Genomic DNA, 21,432 nt, shown 5'->3' with positions numbered 1-21,432 from the left:
AGTATCATATGTGGAATGGTGAAGTGCTATAAATTAACTCAGATTCACTAACAATTTAATTATGTTTTATATATTTTTTCAACAAAGTCTTTGTACTTCTTATAGTTGTACATTGTACAAGGATTTTTTTTTTCTAAAGGCACAACTGAAAAAATAAGACTTGTTTCCCTATGTACATAAAAGTTTTGAGTACAATAATGAACCAAAATAAGCTTTATTTTGACAAGACAACCTAATGATATACTATAATTAGGAAGACTACACAGTCATCATTACTGCACAAAATATAATACATATTTGTTTAATACTTTCAGTACCTCTATCACCACAAGAGGTAACTACGTCTGACATCTTGACAGATTCTGTCACATTAACCTGGTCCTACAACAAATCATCAACCTTTATTGAGGAGTTTGAACTGACCTACACTAGTTACCATAGTAATAGTGAGGGTATGATAACTGTAGATGGTGGGAATTCTACATCTTCTGTTACCCTTAGTAGTTTGATTTCTGGAGAGAGCTATGGGATCAGTATAACAAGTCAAACAGGAAACCTGACATCAGAAGCCACTTCCATGAATGTTACAATCAGTAAGTCATTTTAATTAGACAGATACAAAGACGAATTTAATACTTCTTACAAATAGATTATTTCGATAATATAGTTTAAATTATAAAATGTGTTTGAACTGCTTTTGAACTTTGCAATTATCATACAATTTTGAATAACTAATAGAATACTTTGATAGTGTACAGCTAACTGAAAAGTATTTTTAATAAAACTTGCATTTGCTAGTTTTATATTTACGGTATCCAAATAATGAAAAGAGCTACCATATAATGATTATCTTTCTTCTTTATTTATTAAAAAAAATAACATACTCTAGGAAATATGTAAAATTTGAGAATTTACTGGCTACGGGTCTGTGCATTATATATATTTGTAACAATGGTAAGATTTAGTCACATTTTGACCTGTTTGTTTCAGAGCCTGAATGTTTGACAGCATTAACAGAGAATACAGCCTTGACCACAAGTGATGTCATTACTATCCAGTATACACCTGTAGTAAACCAGTTTGATCATTATCAATTTACTCTTATTAATGATACACAAAGATCACCTGTAATAAAGAGCAGAAGTGATACAAACAGACTGGTGACCTTTGACAGATTAACAGGTGGTAGTTTGTATGTTGTTGGGGTGCTGACAGTCAGCAACACACAGATCAGTGATATAAGGAGTATCTCTATATTCACAGGTAGGCAGCTGTTCATGTACCAATATATATATAAACTAACACATCATTGTAGTCCCTCATCTTTATAGTGAGGTATATTCAGGGGTCGAAATTAGCATTGGTCTGGTGGTTGGAGACCAGTAGAATTTACGTAGGACCAGTAGATTTTGTTAGCTGGTGGTCCGACGGAACAGTAGAAATTGTTGATAAAAATCACTGATTGCAACACAATCTCAGTTTATTAACAAATAAAAAATATCTGCGAAATAAATTCCACTGACAGGGATGTTATTATTTATACTAGTGTTTGTCGAATGAATGTCATTATTTAGGACCAGTAGATTAACGGTTCACTAGTCCGACTGGCCAGTACACAAAAAAGCTTAAATTCGACCCCTGGGTATATTACATGCTTAGATATATTTTGTATATGTACTATAGTTATAAAAAAGACTGTGTTCTCTAAAGGGCCTTTATATACAACCATCATGCCATCGTGCTATCAGAATTGTATTTATAATAGAATATGATTATAAATTAAGTGTTATAATTTTGGAAGGGACTGTTGTTTGAACATACTAGAGAGAACAGTGATGGACATTCATAGCCAAAATACAGGAAACTTTGATCATTTTATTATTAATCATTAAAAGTCACATATTGTTTTGTAAAATTGGTTCTAATTTGATTATATTTACCCTGTGTTTTTTTTATTGAAAAAACAAACAAGTTATAAACTCAGTTGTGTACAATTTACTTTTCAGCCCCAAACATGCCTCACGTAGAACAGATTAGCACTGCTACAGAGATCACACTGATTATTAACAAGCCGCCAGGTCGTGTAGACAGCTACCTCATTGTATGTGCTCTTAACTCTGTTCCATGTGGCAGCCATACAATAGATGCCAATAAAGATAAGATAACTTTACCTTTTGTAAAGCTGACACCATATCAGAAATATAAATTCCAGATCGTAACATTTGCTGGTCTGAAAAATGTGTCTTTCTTCATGAATATAGAAACAGCACAAGCAGGTAGGAATACATTGATGTTTTATGTGAATTTTTGAAAATATTGATGTTTTATGTGAATTTAGTAATGTTTTATGTGAATTTAGTAATGTTTTATGTGAATTTAGGAACAAAGGTTGTCTATGTTAATTTAGGAACACCTGGGTGTTATATGTGAATTTCAGAACACATTGACGTTTATGTGAATTTAGGAAGATATTGATTTTATATGTAAATTTAAGAACACAGTGATGATTTTAGAGAATTTAGGAACACAGTGGTGTTATATATGAATTTAGGAACACATTCATGTTTTATATGAATTTTGGAACACATTGGTATTTTATGTGAATTTTGGAACACATTGATGTTATATGTAAATTTAAGTATACATTGATGTTTAAGTATATTTAAGAACACTTTGATTTTAAATGTAAATATAAGAACACATTGATCATGTTGATGTTTTAATAGAATTTATGAACACATTTGTTTTGTATATGAATTTAGGAATACATTGAGGATTTATATGAATTTAGTAACACCTTGATGTTATATTAGTATTTAGGAACAAGATATAGTATGAGTTTGTAAGAGATGTTTCCTTAAAATAGCCAGTCATTTCATAAAAAGTTTGAAGAAGAAAGTTAAACTGTTGTAATTATTAAATGATTCTACATTTGCAGACTTACTATAAATGTCTTATTCAACTTTTATTTTTTTGATAACCTGTTTTTACTCTAATCTTGATATTTTCAGCCCCATCTGTAGTACAGAATTTACATGCCTGTTTTTACTCTAATCTTGATATTTTCAGCCCCATCTGTAGTACAGAATTTACATGCTAAAGAAACACAGCCAAGAGAAGTAGTCCTGACATGGAATGCTCCCAGGGTCACTAATGGAATTATTACAGCTTATATTGTGGAATATCGGGGAAGGAGAAATGACATGGTAAATTGTTTTATAATAGCTGATAATAGAAAAAAATTGCACACTTTTGTAAGTGATGTACTTCCACAAATAAGACTGTCATTTCTGTAGACTGAATATGAAATATTAGATAAAGGTCTGCATTTCTGTCTTGTATTTACCTTTGCATAAAAAATGGAACATTTTATTTTTAATCACTATAGGGTTTCACTAAATATAGATTTTTTCCAGTAGAATATTTCTTATTCATACGGTAAAATGATTAATACAATTGTATATTGTAGGAGCCTGTGATTGACTCGAATGTAAGAACTATCATGGTAGACTCCACATCAGCCTTCAGTGATCCTATTGAATACACACTCAAAGATTTAACAGCAGGACTTAAATACATATTTATGGTATGTATAAAAGTTAAGAGTGCCTTATAGTTAAAAAAATTATAAGCTGTTCTGGATTTAACTCTATCAGCTGAATATTTGAAAGCCAATGATGAAGAGGAACTGAACAGTTGAAGAGATATATGATCAAAAAGGATCTTAAAATAATCACCAAAGAAGTAAATGTGTAACAAAAAATGGATAGCAAGGGTTGTGAAGGATGAATTTGTGCCGTAAATACAGACTCACACAGAAAAGCAAAAGGATGCACATTATTTTCTGTTTCTTTTGACAGAGAAAAAAAATGCATTTATTTTCTGTCCCTTTTTACAAAATGAAATAATGCACTTTGTTTGTCTTGCTTAGCAAGTCCATTATATTGTTTATTTATTTTAGGTTTATGCTAAGACTATAATAAATGGTCCATCAGTGTCCAGTCTTCTAACAACAAGAACGTACAGTAAGTTATCATTTCCTTTCTCTTCTATCCATTCTTCCATTTCTTCATTTAATAATAAACTATTAAGAACTTGTATTGTTGCATGTGTTACTGAATGAATTGCTTTAATGATTAAAATAACTATATATGATTAAATGAGTTCTGCTAAAAGTTTGTATTATTCTACTTATATTGGTGCATGAACCTTCCATTTCAAGACAGATATTGATATATTGATGTTGGAGTACTACTTCTAGTTGTATTAACATGATATCAGCATGACATCTTTCATGTCTATTTTACATTTTACTAATATTTCCTTAGACCCCAAACTTAAGGATGGAATAAGTTCAGACATGGCTGCCCCTACAACTCCAGAGGAAAAGACCTCTTCTGTAACACCGTCAACTATAACTGCCAGATTTACTAATGCATTCTCTGACGACTATGGGGAGATAATCCAGTACACCATTATAGTAGCTACCAATACAGATGAGGACTATCTGAATACCAACACTCTTCCTGGATGGAAGGCATATCAGAATGACCCATCCATCAAAGCTTATCAAGCAGTGTCTAATTGTTCTGACTTCTTTGTACTGGAGTCAACCTGTAATGATCGTTTACGTGTTCAGAAAAGGAGTGTTGGTGAAGAGGAGTATAAAACGTTCGTAATCGGCAGTGAAACAAACTGTAAAGATCCTCATTATTGTAATGGACCATTAAAACAGAACACAGAATATTACGTCAAGCTTCGGGCCTACACAACTGGGGGATATGCAGATACAGTCTTTTCTCTTCCTTTCAGAACAGGTAAAAATCAACTAATACAAAATATATTGTATAGCTGCACTCATTTTATTGACTCTCGAGAATTATGTTCAGAATGTATGCATGATCTATAATGCTATGTTATGATGGCATACCAGTTATAAAATAATACTTTGAACTCCATGGTTTAAAAATTACATATTTGTTTTTCCTACTCATTTATTTCATTTACTAAGATATTTACACAGACTCACCTGCTGGCATGAACTACTGAAATTAATGGCATCCTTCCTAATCTAAATCCATAAATACAGATATTAATACATTTTAAACATACTATTGACCATTGCTAAAGGTTCAAAGTTTATACACCTGATGGTTGATGTTTATCTATATAATTAGTCTCTTTCAGACTTTCCTACCTGTGCAGTGGATGACAAATAAAGAGAGACATCAGCCATGAATACTTCTTCACATACATTTTGTACCTCATCTCACTTCAACCATTGATCACTTTATCATTCATCCCTTATTTCATGAATTCCCGAATCTTTCATGTCACGAGTCAAGAAAACTGTCCATAATGAAATCAAGGGTTGTAATTTTAGTTGAACAATATCCACAGGCAAAAGACAATTTTATGTTATTTTATAAATGAAAATGTTTATGTATAAGGGGAAATAATCCAGTTTTTCTATTTTTGATTATTTCCCCTTAAAAATGTTTTAGGATCTTCTCATTCAATTGAAGAATATCCTAAATTTGATAACAAATTATTTCCTAGAAACAGTCTTGTACATTAAAAAATTGAATTGAATTTCATGTGGGATCAATTTAAAGGGAGGTAATTCTTATTACAGGTTCTGTAACAGAAGAAAGTAGCTATGGTGGCATCATTGGTGGCATTGTAGCAGCAGTTGTTATCATTGCTCTTATTCTGTTTGCTGTTTTGTTCCTACGGAGAAATATCAGGTCAAAGAGTAACATGTACAGACAAGGTCATGACCATAGGATGACCCCAAGGTCATCAATGAGAAGTCACAAGAAAAAGTGAGTTTGGGATATAACTTTCATGTTACAAGAATGATAAAAGAAAGTTAAAAGATTCAAGAAAAGAACTTTTAAACAACCATTTAGACTTACATTACTAATTAATTATGGTTCTTTGTGGACTGTATTAATAGCGAAGTAACTTACAATTATTCCACACGCTTTTAATATAATACAAAGAACCCATACACATTCTTTTGCTCAGAAGTATCTGTTTTACTGTAGGGAATGTAATTATAGGCTAGTGAGAGGCTTTTACCTTCAATATTTACTTTGCTGCTCAACAGTACTGTAGTTTAAAAAGTTTGCTAGTTTTATAGTCAGGGGATATTTTCATGTTTACTTTTGATTTTCATTTCCCATTATGAATGCAGAAGAAACCATGAAGTTTTAATGAATTTAAACTATATGAATATAAACATTACTTTAGAATATCACAATTAAAATGTTTTTCTCTTGACTTGTAAATACCAAAGATGACTTTTTGTTTTTACAGGCATGAAATCAACATTGCCAACTTCAGAGACCATGTGATGACAATGTCAGCTGACTCGGATTTCAAGTATGCTGAGGAATTTGAGGTAAATATCATGTATAAATCAACCACTCATTAATTTAACTAGTATTGGTTTAAGCCTTTCCATTTCTGAACCCTACAAAAATTCATTTATTGTTTAAATTTATCCTTTTTGGGGTCCAGATTTGTAAACATTATATCATGCAGGAAAATATGGTTTGCTGTCAATCTGACAGCCTCTCATTATCAGATGCTATACATAAACATAATCAGAATGAAACTATATAAGTGTATCTTAAAATCTTCAAATATTATAATATAAACTATTATATTTTCAGGACTTGAAGGACATTGGGAGGGAGCAATCCTGTTCAGCAGCAGAACTTCCAGTAAACCGCGGCAAGAACAGATTTACTAATATTCTACCCTATGACCACTCTAGAGTCAAGTTACTTCCGACAGATGACGAGGAAGGGTCTGATTATATCAATGCTAACTATATGCCTGTAAGTTATAATGACATGTTGTTTAAACACAACAATTCTAATTATATGCCTGTAAGTTCACATTCATACTCTTCAGTTATTTCAATGCGACTTTTTGCATGAAATGTCTAACTATCTGACCTGATTGATGTATCTAATTTGTTTAAATATTGAAATACACATTCCTAATAGAAATAAAAATGTTTTAAAATTGACTCTATTTCTCATGCTTTTTTTTGCTTTCCCTATCAATAGAATCCTAGTGTTTCTGATGAAAGTATTGTAGAATATCCGTTAAAAGCCGCAAACATAGTATTAAAGTTTTATTACATTATTATGCAACTTCAATTTTTGGACTGAATCATTTTTGAGTTATCTCCCTTATCACATTATTTTGCAAACAAACCAGAAGGTAAACAAACATGTTGAAATAAAAACATCCTTGCAAATGAATTTATGTTTCTTATTACGTGGTATCTAGTGAACGAAAGCAGCTTTATTTGTAATGATATTTTACAACCACAGAAAGAAAAAGATAATTTCCTCAAATTTTCTTTTACTTAATGATATTTTGCTAGGGTGGTAGGATTGGCAACATTTAGGAACAATTACAATACAAGATAATGAATAGATTTCTTCTAATGATATATATTTCAGGAATTTTTTTTTATTTCATTGAAAGATAGTAATATATTCATGATTATTATTTTCTATTTACAGGGTTTTAATTCCAAGCGAGAGTATATAGTTACACAAGGCCCACTACCCTCTACAAGAGATGACTTCTGGAGAATGATCTGGGAACAGAATTCTAGGAATGTTGTGATGTTAACTAAATGTGTAGAAAAAGGAAGGGTAGGTACCTTATATGCAGATATTGTTAAAGAATAGAATAAGATGTCATTTAGATGTCTTTTACTTTGCAAGCTTTCTTTAATTCTTTAAAAACTAACTGTAAGAGTCATTTGAAAATTGTATTTTTAGGCTGTGTCCTCAACAGTCAGTACATATGATCATCCTATATCATTTTCAAGCTATGTGTTAAGGTAGTTTATTATTAGGTTTTGGTTACATCATCTTGAAACTTAGTAGAATGAATATATGCAAATAGGGTTTTTGTCCTAGATTTTATAGTTCACTGAACATTAAGATGTTATTGTGTGAGTGGTTCATGATTTCTTTGGAAACATTTTCTTGTTTTTTTTATTACTTAACACATTTATATAACGTTAACAACTAAGCTAGTATATTTTGCAACAAGTCAAGCAATGGTTTCATTAGGAACATTTTCCTCTAGTTGAGTAGTTATGTGTATATTAAAATTATATATAATTAGTTTCTTTGTACATTTGAATATATGATTTGAGACTTGGAATTAAAAAAAAATCCATCACAGTTTTGTTTCAATAGAGATTTGTTATAACACTAAAACCCAAACATTTGTGTATGTGAGAACAAAACTTTATTTGAATTCAGGAAAAATGTGACCAGTATTGGCCATCAGGATCAGATGCCATGTTTTATGGTGATATACAAGTAGCTGTTCTTAATGAGACAAGGTTTCCATCATGGACAGTTACAGAATTCAGGATAGCACTGGTGAGTTAACTATGATGATCAAGATCCCTATACTTATAATTTTGACACTTGCAAAGTTAAGGATAGTGCTGTTGTGTATCTATTGAACATAATGTGCAGGATAGCTTTATCAGGTGTTTATTGTCATTTTCTGGATTTGGCAAATTACTCTAAATAATTATTCGGACTCAGACAGTAACATAATTCACAATTTCTTAAGAAAGTACTAAGACAAGTACAGAGTCGAGGAATTACTCTAGTGAGTATCAGTTTATTTCATTGTTCATGATTTCCTTTCTAGATAACTGTTAATTAAATTATCCAGGATTGCATTTTTTAATTAATATATGTGCAATTACTTGTCTTAATTTCTCTTAGCTACTATGGATAGTTAATTAGGATTGCCCGGTTGATATACTAATGAATGTTATTTTGATAAGACATTTCAGTGATCTTTTTGCTCTTTTGCAGGGAGATTTGACCAGACAGGTCCGACATTTCCATTTCACAGCTTGGCCAGATTTTGGTGTTCCTGATAAGCCACAAACATTGATAAGATTTGTCAGAATAGTCAGGGAAAAATTAATCAGGGAATGTGGACCTATTGTTGTTCACTGCAGGTAAAATACTAGCAATTATATATTATTACAGTTGTATAGAAAAGACTTTAAAACATTAAAATGTGATCTTTGATAGATATAAGAAGATGTGGTGCAACTTTTATAAAGGATCTGAAAGTTCATTCCAACTGTGGGGGACCCTTACGAGTAGTCAAGATCATAAATAACAAAATTGATAGTAGACTTTAATGTCAGTCAAACGTAAACACATTATTCATCGAATCTTATCCATCTTTGAGTCATTTCAGAGTTGAAAGGGAAAATAAATTATAAGTCTGTTTTACAGTACAGATTTGTTGTCATCTCCTGTCAAATGGATTTCATTCACTGTTCTATTTTTTAGCTCACATGGCCCGAAGGGCCAAGTGAGCTTATGCCATCACTTGGCGTCCGTCGTCGTCCTTCGTCTGTCGTCGTAAACTATTTCAAGAATCTTCTCCTCTGAAACTACTAGGCCAAATACTTCCAAACTTTAACTGAATGTTCCTTAGGGTATCTAGTTTATAAATTGTATCCGAAGTTTTGATCTATCAACAAACATGGTCGCCATTGCTAAAAATAGAACATAGGGGTCAAATGCAGTTTTTGGCTTATAACTCAAAAACAGAAGCATTTAGAGCAAATCTGACATGGGGTAAAATTGATTATCAGGTCAAGATCTATCTGCCCTGAAATTTTCAGATGAATCAGACAACCCGTTGTTGGGTTGCTGCCCCTGAATTGGAAATTTTAAGGAAATTTTGCTGTTTTGGGTTATTATCATGAATATTATTATAGGTAGAGATAAACTGTAAACAGCAAAAATGTTCAGCAAAGTAAGACTTAAAAATAAGTCAACATGACTGAAATGGTCAGTTGACCCCTTTAGGAGTTATTGCCCTTTATAGTAAATTTTTAACCATTTTTCATAAATCTTAGTTATCTTTTACAAAAATCTTCTCCTCTGAAACTACTGTGCCAAATTGAACTAAACTTGGCCACAACCATCATTGGGGTATCTAGTTTGAAAATTGTGACTGGTGACCTGGCCAACCAACCAAAATGGCCGCCATGGCTAAAATTGAACATAGGGGTAAAATGCAGTTTTTGGCTTATAACTCAAAAACCAAAGCATTTAGAGTAAATCTGACATGGGGGTAAAATTGTTTATCAGGTCAAGATCTATCTACCCTGAAATTTTCAGATGAATTGGACAACCCATTGTTGGGTTGCTGCCCCTGAATTGGTAATTTTAAGGAAAATTTGCTGTTTTGGTTATTATCTTGAATATTATTATAGATAGAGATAAACTGTAAACAGCAATAATGTTCAGCAAAGTTAGATTTACAAATAAGTCAACATGACTGAAATGGTCAGTTGACCCCTTTAGGAGTTATTGCCCTTTATAGTAAATTTTTAACCATTTTTCGTAAATCTTAATAATCTTTTACAAAAATCTTCTCCTCTGAAACTACTGGGCCAAATTAATCCAAACTTGGCCACAATCATCTTTTGGGTATTTAGTTTAAAAAATGTGTCCGGTGACCCGGCCATCCAAACAAGATGGCTGCCACGGCTAAAAGTAGAACATAGGGGTAAAATGTCAAAAACCAAAGCATTAAGATCAAATCTGACTGTGGTTGAATTGTTGATCAGGTCAAAATCTATCTGCCCTGAAATATTCAGATGGATCAGACGACACGTTGCTAGGTTGCTGCCCCTGAATTGGTAATTTTAAGGAAATTTTGCAGTTTTTAGCTCACCTTTCCTAAAAGGAAAAATGAGCTTTTCTCATCACTTGGCGTCCGTCGTCGTCGTCTGTCGTTGTTAACAATTTTTATACGCCCGTCAAAATTTTGACGGGACGTATTATGGTATACAAATGTCCGGTGTCTGTCTGTCCGTCTGTCTGTCCGGGGTAAACATGTCGCACCGTAACTTGAGAACGACTTATCCAAGTTTTATGAAACTTAACATAGTTGTTTCTTATGATGGTCAAATGATCTGTATACTTTTTGGTGAAAATAAGATTAAAACTTTTTGAGTTACGGCACTTTGTAACTAAAACAGGGGTGTGTTTTTTTCACATGTCGCACCGTATCTCAAAAACGATTCTTGATTATGGCTTAAAACTTTAAACACTTCTTAGTTATATTAATCTTAATATCTGTATACTTTTTAGTGATGATTCAAAATTTTATTTTTGAGTTATTGAATATTTTGTAAAAAAGGGGGAGGTTTTTTTTTACATGTCGCACCATATCTCAAAAACGATTTATGAATATTGCTTAAAACTTTACACATGTCTTTGTTATATTAATCTAAAGATCTGTATACTTTTTGGTGATGATTCAAAATTTCATTTTTGAGTTATTGAGTATTTTGTAAAAAAGGGGGAGGTTTTTTTTACATGTTGTGCTGTATCTCAAATTTGATTTATGATTATTGCTTAAAACTTTACACACTTCTTTGTTATATTAATCTAAAGATCTGTATACTTTTTGATGATGATTCAAAACTTTATTTTGGAGTTATTGAGTATTTTGTTAAACAGGGGAGGTTTTTTTTTAAATGTCGCGCCGTATCTCAAAAATAATTTATGATTATTGCTTAAAACTTTACACACTTCTTTGTTATATTGATCTAAAAATCTGTATACTTTTTAGTTTAGATTAAAAATTTTATTTTAGTGATATTTAGTTTTTTGCAAAAAATAAACATGCTTGGGGGTTTCACATGTCCCGCCGTGTCTCAAAAACAATATATGGTTATTGCTAAAAACTTTCTCAGAAACTATTTATGATTATTGCATAAAACTTCCACACAAGACGTCGGGCGTATCATGCGCTCATGGCGCAGCTGTTTATTCAAACATCTTCTCCTCTGAAACTACTGAATGGATTTGATTGAAACTTAGCATGATTGTTCCTTACATTATCCTACACAAAGTTTGTGCTTCGATTTTTGATCCGTCAAAAAACATGTCCGCCATTACTTAAAATAGAACATAGGGGTCAAATGCATTTTTAGGCTTATATCTCAAAAACTAAAGCATTTAAAGAAATCTGACATGGAGTAAAAATGTTCATTAGGTCAAGATCTATCAGCCCTGAAATTTTCAGATGAATCAAACAACCCATTGTTGGGTTGCTGCCACTTAATTGGTAATTTTAAGGAAATTTTGCAGTTTTTGGTCATTAGGCCAGGATTTTTTAATTTCTTGGTTTACGGATCTGCCGACCCGATTTTGCCGATTTCCAGAATAAAAATAAAATTTACTTTTCATTCTTTTTTATTCCCGCCGACCCTAAAAAATGCATTATCCCTGAAAAATAATTAAAATATTTTTTTTTTATGAAATGAAATACATCAAACACTAACAAAATTGATAACCCTTTCTGTTGTGAAAAAATAAAACTTCCAGTTTACGTTTCTAAAAATAGACATATCAATTATAACTGACCTTGAAATGTCGTTTGCGGAAATAATTTTGCGGAACGAAACTTGTGTTTAAAACCAATTACACAATAAGTTCGTTTCCCTTATTTGTCATCAGTTCGTAAGATGCATCATCTCATAGAAATAGACTTAAATGTGGACAGGGTGTTCAAGGCATCAAGTTAAAGTACTGAATATTAACAAATCATTTGGAATTTTCTTGTTTGATAGGTAATAAAAAAATTACCGTCCATATGGATAAAAAAAAAAAGAGAATGCGAGACAACAGCTTTACCCGATAATCTCATTTTTCCATTGGACGAGTCTATTAGGTTTTTGACACGTGTGTTGAAACTTATTTTCGAACGACGTTTTTACATTTTTTTCTTTATCAGTTTTCGTGCTTGAAGATCACTAATCACTAAGTTTTCTGGAATTGATTAAGAGCTACGCGAATCTATTTTTCTTGTTTCTGAAATGACGATTAATTTCGTCTTTGTCCATGCACACCCCCACCGACCGACCCAACTTTTTAGCTCACCTGGCCTAAAAGGCCATGTGAGCTTTTCTCATCACTTGGCGTCCGTCGTCGTTGTCGTCGTCGTCATCAACAATTTTTCAAACATCTTCTCCTCTGAAACTACTGAATGGATTTGAATGAAACTTAACATGATTGTTCCTTAGTATATCCTGCACAAAATGTGCGCTTCGATTTTTGATCCGTCAAAAAACATGGCCGCCGTTACTTAAAATAGAACATAGGGGTCAAATGCAGTTTTTGGCTTATATCTCAAAAACGAAAGCATTTAGAGCAAATCTGACAGGGGTAAAAATGTTCATTAGGTTAAGATCTATCAGCCCTGAAATTTTCAGATGAATCAAACAAACCATTGTTGGGTTGCTGCCACTTAATTGGTAATTTTAAGGAAATTTTGCAGTTTTTGGTCATTATCTTGAATATTATTATAGATAAAGATAAACTGTAAACAGCAAAAAAAGATCAGCAAAGTAAGATCTACAAATAAGTTAATATGACCAAAATTGTCAATTGACCCCTTAAGGGGTTATTGTCCTTTAATGACAATTTTTCACAATTTGTTCATCATATTTGCTAACTTTAAAAAATCTTCTCCTCTGAAACTACTGAATGGATTTGGTTAAAACTTAGCATGGTTGTTCCTTAGATTATCCTGCACAAAGTGTGTGCTTTGATTTTTGATCCGTCAAAAAACATGGCCGCCGTTACTTAAAATAGAACATAGGGGTCAAATGCAGTTTTTGGCTTATATCTCAAAAACGAAAGCATTAAGAGCAAATCTGACATGGAGTAAAAATGTTCATTAGGTCAATATCTATCAGCCCTGAAATTTTCAGATGAATCAAACATCCAATTGTTGGGTTGCTGCCACTTAATTGGTAATTTTAAGGAAATTTTGCAGTTTTTGGTCATTATCTTGAATATTATTATAGATAAAGATAAACTGTAAACAGCAAATATGATCAGCAAAGTAAGATCTACAAATAAGTCAATTTGACCAAAATTGTTAATTGACCTCTTTAGGAGTAATTGCCCTTTAAAGACTTTTTTCACAATTTGTTCATCATGTTGACTTACTTTAAAAAATCTTCTCTTATGAAACTGCTGTATCAATTTCAGCCAAACTTAGGCTAAAAGAGTTTCAGAGTTTCAGAGTATCTAGTATAAATTTTATATTTCATTTCCTTGTATGTCAAGAAACATAGCTCCTATGGCTAAAATAGAACATAGGAGAAAATGATTTTTTTTTGCTTTTGAAGAAAATAGGACGATTCAAAGAACATTTAAATAAATTAAAAAGCCAAAATAATCATTGATGAGAGATTAAACCAAAAAAATTCAGGTGAGCGATTCAGGCTCTTGAGAGCCTCTTGTTCATTGGGAAAATCCGTAAACCAACAAATTAAAAAAACGTGGCCTTATCTTGAATATTATTATAGATAAAGATAAACTGTAAACAGCAAAAATGATCAGCAAAGTAAGATCTACAAATAAGTTAAATATGACCAAAATTGTCAATTTACCCCTTAAGGGGTTATTGTCCTTTAATGACAATTTTTCACAATTTGTTCATCATATTTGCTTACTTTAAAAAATCTTTGCCTCTAAAACTACTCAACCAAATTCAACCAAACTTCATTTGAATGATCAGTAGGGTGTATAAAATAAAGTTTGTGTTTTATTTTCTATTTTGTCAAAAAACATGGCCGAAGGCATTGTTTACCAGGTGAGCGATTCAGGCTCTTGAGAGCCTCTTGTTTTAAGCAGCAAATTATTGAAAATAAAAGGATATATGTATAACGCGAGGGTACCCAAATTGCACCTATTCTGACAAAAATCAATGAAAATGGGTAAATTTCCCATAGATTATTAGACAGGAAACATAGAGCGCATACGTCGACAACAAAGATCTTTTTATATAATGTTTGTGAAGACATTTCACATGTTTTATTTGAATATTAAGTTTGTCGACGCCTGCGCTCTATCTTTCCTGGTCCTTAAATTGGTTGAAATTTAGCTGTTTTTGTCAAATTTCACCAAAGCCCTTTATTTTGACCTATTTGGGATGTAAAAATCAACGTGTTAGAATAAAATTTTGACAAAAACAGTTCTGTTAAACTTTCTCACATATCTTTAAGGCAACTTAAAACATTTATTGTCTTGTTACTATGAACTTTATAATTGGGGCCAAATATGGCCCTTACCGAACTTACTCCTTTAGAAGCAAGCTCTTAAAAATAATTATTTTTATTTTCCTTCTATCAGTGCTGGTGTTGGAAGATCTGGAACTTTTATTGGCCTAGACAGACTGCTACAGGACATTTTAGACCGTGATATTATTGATATATTTAATGTGGTGGCAGAGATGAGGAGAGAGAGGGTCTGGATGGTACAAACAGAGGTAGGCTATAATTCATTGTTATATGATTATACATGAGCATCAATAATCTCATACACCTGCATTTTAAAAACATACCAGTTAAAATTCCACTTTCTAATATGACACTCTTCAAACTCACAAAAGAACAAGTATACACATGTTGGAAGATACAAATGTATCCTATGTCAGCTGATTGGCAACGTCGTGATTTGTTTGGGCTGTTCCAATCATTCTCCTATGTCAGCTGATTGGCAACGTCATGATTTGTTTGGGTTGTTCCAATCATTCTCCTTCGTCATAATACTGTATAATTATGTCAGGTATATGACAGTTGTTATCCATTTGTTTGATGTGTTTGAGCTTTTGATTTTGGCATGTGATTAGAGACTTTCTGTTATGTATTTTCCATGGAGTTCAGTTTTTTTGTGACTTTACTTTTCATTTCTCATGAATGAAAAAAATTTTTTTTTTAATTATTTCCTCTCTCCATACCATGCATATGTTGATGCCAAGTTGATAGTATGTATGGTTGATCAGAAATAGAAGATGGTAACAAATAATTTGTCATTATACTTTCAGCAACAATATGTATGTATACACCAGTGCCTTATGTGTGTGTTAGAGGGTAAAGAAGAGGAACATGTGTATGTTAACTCTGGAAATGTCAATCAGGCATTTGAAGGTAAGAAAATAAAAAAAAATGGTGATCAAATAGAACAAATGTGGTGTTTGTCTTTGTTATTTATGGAATGTCATTGTTTTTTATTGTCTGTACCAAGTCAGATTATTTGTATCATGTGATGTTTGTAGTTGTTTGTCATTATTTGTAGTTGTTTGTCATTATTTGTAGTTGTTTGTCATTGTTTGTAGTTGTTTGTCATTATTTGTAGTTGTTTGTCATTGTTTGTAGTTGTTTGTCATTGTTTGTAGTTGTTTGTCATTATTTGTAGTTGTTTGTCATTATTTGTAGTTGTTTGTCATTGTTTGTAGTTGTTTGTCATTATTTGTAGTTGTTTGTCATTGTTTGTAGTTGTTTGTCATTGTTTGTAGTTGTTTGTCATTATTTGTAGTTGTTTGTCATTGTTTGTAGTTGTTTGTCATTGTTTGTAGTTGTTTGTCATTGTTTGTAGTTGTTTGTCATTGTTTGTAGTTGTTTGTCATTGTTTGTACATGTTATTTTAGGTGAATCCAGTTGTTAGTTGTCCATGTGGTCAGTTTATTTTTACTGTGGATTTATTTAACTTGTGGGTACCTATTTTCGTGGTTTGCAGAAAACATGCCTTTTCATGAATATTTCATGGTTTTGGCCAAGTCTACATACATTCTTTTAGAAAATTTGCAATTCCTTGATTATTCAAATTCATGGTTTCCCTGTACCCAGAAAAATTGTATTGAACTAATATTGATGAATCCACAGTCATTTGTATTGTCTTAAGCTATATATTGATGTAACAGTTCCATGTCCATAAAAATATAAGAGCTGCTAGCTTTGTCTCAGGTCTAGTGGAACAAAGGGTAGGTCAATTTGTGTCTTACCATGTTCCTAGATGTTAGCTGTGGATTATAAACTATTACCAAGTTATATTGATTTAAAACAGATGCAATCAATTCTTGAATGAAAGTGATTTTACCTTTTTGTGTTCAAGCAAGAGTTTTTGATATATACAGAGCCATTCAATAGATATTTAAAAGTGTTTAATTAGTGTCTTTATTGAACATTATTCTTTATATCTTCCCATAATGTTTCAGCTAAAGCTGTCTTAAGTGGTAATGAATTTACTTTGTTGATTATTTTGTTATCTGCTTTGAATGATATGAAGAGAATGTGAAAGTGATAAAACTATGTTATCAAATGTATTTTGTTTACTTTTTTGTATGAAACTTATATAGACAGCAAAGCTGACATCATTTGGTCACTTGTAGAGAGTTATCTAATTGGCAATCATTCCATATCTTCTTATTTTATATATTCGCTTCATTTGTTTTATGCCAGAAAGAGGTTTTTTTCTGCATATTTGAAGTTCCAGTGCTAGAGTTTTGTTTTTTTAATTTTATTTGATGCACTTCTGTTCATGTTTTGTTATGTTTGTTTATGCATTGTCTGATCTTCAATTCTGTTCTCTTGTGCTTTCAGCTTGTGAAAAAGGTTTGATTCAAAATTTTAATTTTACTTAAAATTTGTAACCTTTTCTAAAGATTTGTTTTTAACCTGTAACCAGAATTTCAATAAGCTGTTCAAATTAATAGTTTTATTAATACTCAAGGCTGTTGTGTTAGGTTGAAATTAAATAAAAATGTTTTGATGAAAACTGAAGAAAAAAAATTGTATTCCACAGCATATGAATTTGTCTGGATATTTTTGTTTTAAAAGTACACTACAGGGAGATAACTCTGTAACAATTATCTGTATATTTTAATCTCATTCTATTGACAAGGAAATATTAAGCATTAATTTTCAATGATCAAAATTAGTGTTTGTCAAACTGCTATATATCCAATGAAATTTCCAATAAACTGTGTGTGTCAAGTTTTTAGGAATACTAAGATTTTTTTGTCAATTAAGGGCCAAAGTAAGCATTTTGTCAAAATTTTATGAAAATTAAACTAGCCGAAATTTTAGTCAAGGTGTTTGGTACCATCTTAAATATAAAAAATTTAAACATTTATGAATCCCAATTTTCACCACAATTCATGATCAACTATGTATATTTAAAATACAACCAGAACATGCATGTGTCATTAATTTTTCTTTTCTTGATATGCATGCATGATATAATTGCATCAAACATTTCTTGTACATTTACTTTAATTGACAATAATATAAATGGTTTATTGTTAAGATTTAAATCACTCTCTACTTTGTGTAAAATACTGTTTACAATAGCCACTAACATCTGACTATAATGGAAAATACATGTTGATGAAAATAATGTTACATTGGATATGGAATAAAAGTTTATCTTCAGTCAGTAATAAGTATTATTGGTCTGTTGTTTAGTTTACAATGACAGTTATTGGTCTGTTGTCTCTTTTGACAGAAAACAGTATGATTCATTTTAGTTTTAATTGACAGTTAAATGATATTTCTTCAGAATAAAGTGATATAAACAATGTAAGCGGCAATGTATTGTGATAAGGGAAATGTCAAGTTTACCCTGCAGAAGATTTATAGAACTATACAGATAGATAGGATATAAACTATTAAATTTTGTAATGAACTTGATGTTTAATATAATAAGTACACTTAACCAACTTCTAATGTTTAATATGATAAATGCACTTAGCCAACTTTTCTATCACTAAACCTAATTTGATAAGTATGAATCTGAGGTATGAATAATGGAAACAGTAAGAGATATGTAACATTCAGCTTGAAATTAAATTAATATTGTATTTTGTAGGCAAGTTTTAAAACATGTTTAATTTGCTGAGTTTCTTTTACTGAAGATATTTTTATACATTGGTATTAAATACTAAGATTTACAACCAAATTCACATGTTTCTTAACCAGCTTTTCATTTGACAGATTACATTTGAGTTTTAACAAAAGTTGTTTAAGAAATAATAGTAAATATTAAAATCAAAATATGTTAAATGAAAGTGAAGTCACCCTGTGTTATTCTGGTTTAAACAGCTGACACGATAGGTCTGGATCAAATAACAAGACCACTTGGTTAACTAATATACCTTTGATTGTAAAACTTATCAGTTTAACATATCTTTTACCCTTCTTTTAACCAACCAAAACCTCTATCAATTTCTTTGAAATTTAGTGATGCATGAATATATTCTTACTTAATTTTCACTTTTTCAATTGCCATATAACACATTGTTTCTATTTATGATCCAGTTTTTGGCTGGAATAAAAACGACAGAGACATTTTACTTTATCCCATTGCACAGTGTCAAACACTGCTCTGTATTGCGCTGACAAATAGATAAATAACAACTTGAAAGTTAATAGTTTTAAAGTTTGTTTGGACTCAGAACTGTGCGTAGACTGTCAACATAAACAAAAAAACATTTTGTATCACTCTCCTGATAATATTAAAGTTGTTATGTACATAAAGTCATAGTTATAACTTTAAATTTTAAATTTTAAACACTTTTAAGACAATAATGGCAGAACTTCAAGTTTAACAAACTTAATGGCTTCACATCTGGTGACAATGCTTTCTTAGGGTAACAACCTGCTTTATCACCCTGTCAGCTATGTGATATTTATATAATGTTGTATTATATATGTTTATAGCTTTATGTATCAATGACTTATCACTAATGAAATTTTGATTGCCTGTTTTTGACCCTTTGTTTTACTGTTCAAGTATGCATTTGTTTTCTTATTTCAGATGACGAAGGTATCAATGTTGAAGTGCCTTAAACAGAACAGTGATATCTACACAAGATGATTCCAGGATGTGATGGATCTGTTTTCAACAGTAGTGACTTTGTTGTATATGTTTATCACCTTAACAAGTATCTCATGTTCATAACAGAAGACAAAGAGTTCCATTCACTTTTTTTGTATCATACTGAAGATTTGCAAGGAGATCTTTATAATGCCAGAATTGATGATAAGATTCTGATGAATAGATTTTTAGTGGATTTTTACTAGTGCTCTGCAAATATTCTACTGAAAACTTTACCAGTTAGTCTCTATCTTCTTTTTAGAATTTATTTAGGAAACTTATAGAAAAGGTAATCTTGTCTTTACTATTCAGGCTGTATTTATAAAGCTGTAGAAATATTTTCTTCATATTAACTGTTTAATAAGTAAATGAAAAACGAAAAATGAGCATACTGAAATTAGTTTTATTACATAAATACATCAGTTTTCATGAATTCAGGGTTGGTCATGACTTTGCTCAAAGGATGTTACAAACCAATCTCTATTTTCAGACCATCATCTAAGTGTGAATTCTGGCTAATGACTCCTTGAAAGGTTGATATATGATATAGAAACAAACCTTCAGTTAGATGGCAAGCTACTTAATATTTTTCTCCATTTGATTAAAATGTGTTAAAAAATATGTTATTGAAAAGAATATTTGTAAATTCTTGGCTGTGATTGTTGAATATAATGAATGTTTTTTTTTAAACTTTTGCAACGAAAACTGTTATTGCACTAATTTATGTGCAGTTTATAGTCCCTGTTAGATGGATAGTATTGTAAATAGATTAGAAGTTAAAATTGCTATAAAATTTGTTGTACTAAAAGATTTTGTAATATGCATTTTTATACTAACAGAAGGGGATAAACAAATTCTGTTCTGTATCACAATGTGATCACCATAAAATGTTCAGTTCTTGTTGAATGTTGACAGCCAGTTCCTGTTCAAAGCATGTAATTTATGTACATATTATAAATCTTGATAAAGAAACTTATTACAATTGACTTTGTGCACAAATAGTGAATACATAACAACATAAACTAAATTAAGAAAAACACAATTTTGTTTATTAATGCTTTTGAATGGGGATATATGACTGGACCTGGACCCCCTCCCTTCCCTTTATCCTAGGTTGGAACCCTTTTAAAAATGAGTTTGTCCACCCCTGATTCTTAAATTAAGAATATTAAGAATATTAAGAACTTAGTTATAATTAGATGTTTTTTTGAATTTAATTGATAGCTTGTGCCTTTTGTAAAGAAAATGTTAATGAATTTGTATCCCATTGATATTTAGGAGTCAACAGAATATCTAAATCTATATGTTATTAACAGAGAAAGGATCTTTAAATACTATCTTAAAACTAACTTTCGTATTATAATACTTTTTATTATAAAAATAAGAGGGTTTGTATATTGAACAATTTTTTTTAGAGATCTGTACATTGTTTTAAGAAGGTGCTAAATTGATGATATTATTTTAATCTTTTACAGAACAGATATACATTTGTAAATATAGATTTGTAAATACCTATTTTTGTAGTTGTGCATTGTATTGTAGTCAAAGTAAAACAGCGTAAGTGCCTTTTAACTGTTACAAATTCTTAATTTATAGTCAGAAGCGAGACAACCTTACAATTGATAAGAAAAGAATTGTATGTTCTGAAGGTCTATCAATAAGT

At 31.0% G+C, this 21,432-nt stretch overlaps 1 protein-coding gene across 7 annotated transcripts in view; it reads left to right on the top strand.

The window, feature by feature from the left end:
* LOC139493213 (tyrosine-protein phosphatase 10D-like) overlaps positions 1-21,432 on the top strand; it is a 41,698-nt gene extending 20,266 nt beyond the window's left edge. For 2 of the 7 annotated variants that reach the window (XM_071281416.1, XM_071281417.1), the window contains exons 15-31: positions 315-593; positions 991-1,263; positions 2,007-2,276; positions 3,070-3,206; positions 3,470-3,586; positions 3,962-4,025; positions 4,329-4,817; positions 5,636-5,825; positions 6,322-6,406; positions 6,681-6,848; positions 7,548-7,682; positions 8,304-8,426; positions 8,877-9,025; positions 15,246-15,381; positions 15,940-16,042; positions 17,110-17,127; positions 19,710-19,878. In XM_071281416.1, coding sequence (XP_071137517.1) covers positions 315-593; positions 991-1,263; positions 2,007-2,276; positions 3,070-3,206; positions 3,470-3,586; positions 3,962-4,025; positions 4,329-4,817; positions 5,636-5,825; positions 6,322-6,406; positions 6,681-6,848; positions 7,548-7,682; positions 8,304-8,426; positions 8,877-9,025; positions 15,246-15,381; positions 15,940-16,042; positions 17,110-17,127; positions 19,710-19,741 — 2,768 coding nt within the window. In that variant the 3' untranslated portion in view covers positions 19,742-19,878. Of the gene's footprint in view, positions 1-314; positions 594-990; positions 1,264-2,006; positions 2,277-3,069; positions 3,207-3,469; positions 3,587-3,961; positions 4,026-4,328; positions 4,818-5,635; positions 5,826-6,321; positions 6,407-6,680; positions 6,849-7,547; positions 7,683-8,303; positions 8,427-8,876; positions 9,026-15,245; positions 15,382-15,939; positions 16,043-17,109; positions 17,128-19,709 lie in introns of all 7 variants that reach the window. The other 5 variants (XM_071281419.1, XM_071281420.1, XM_071281422.1 and 2 more) reach the window with 3 other exon arrangements.

The sequence above is a fragment of the Mytilus edulis genome, chromosome 10 (assembly GCF_963676685.1).
Source record: "Mytilus edulis chromosome 10, xbMytEdul2.2, whole genome shotgun sequence".
NCBI classification, from domain to species: Eukaryota; Metazoa; Mollusca; class Bivalvia; order Mytilida; family Mytilidae; genus Mytilus; species Mytilus edulis.
The sequence above is the reverse complement of the archived record's forward strand: the minus strand, read 5'-3'. Positions and strand labels throughout refer to the sequence as shown.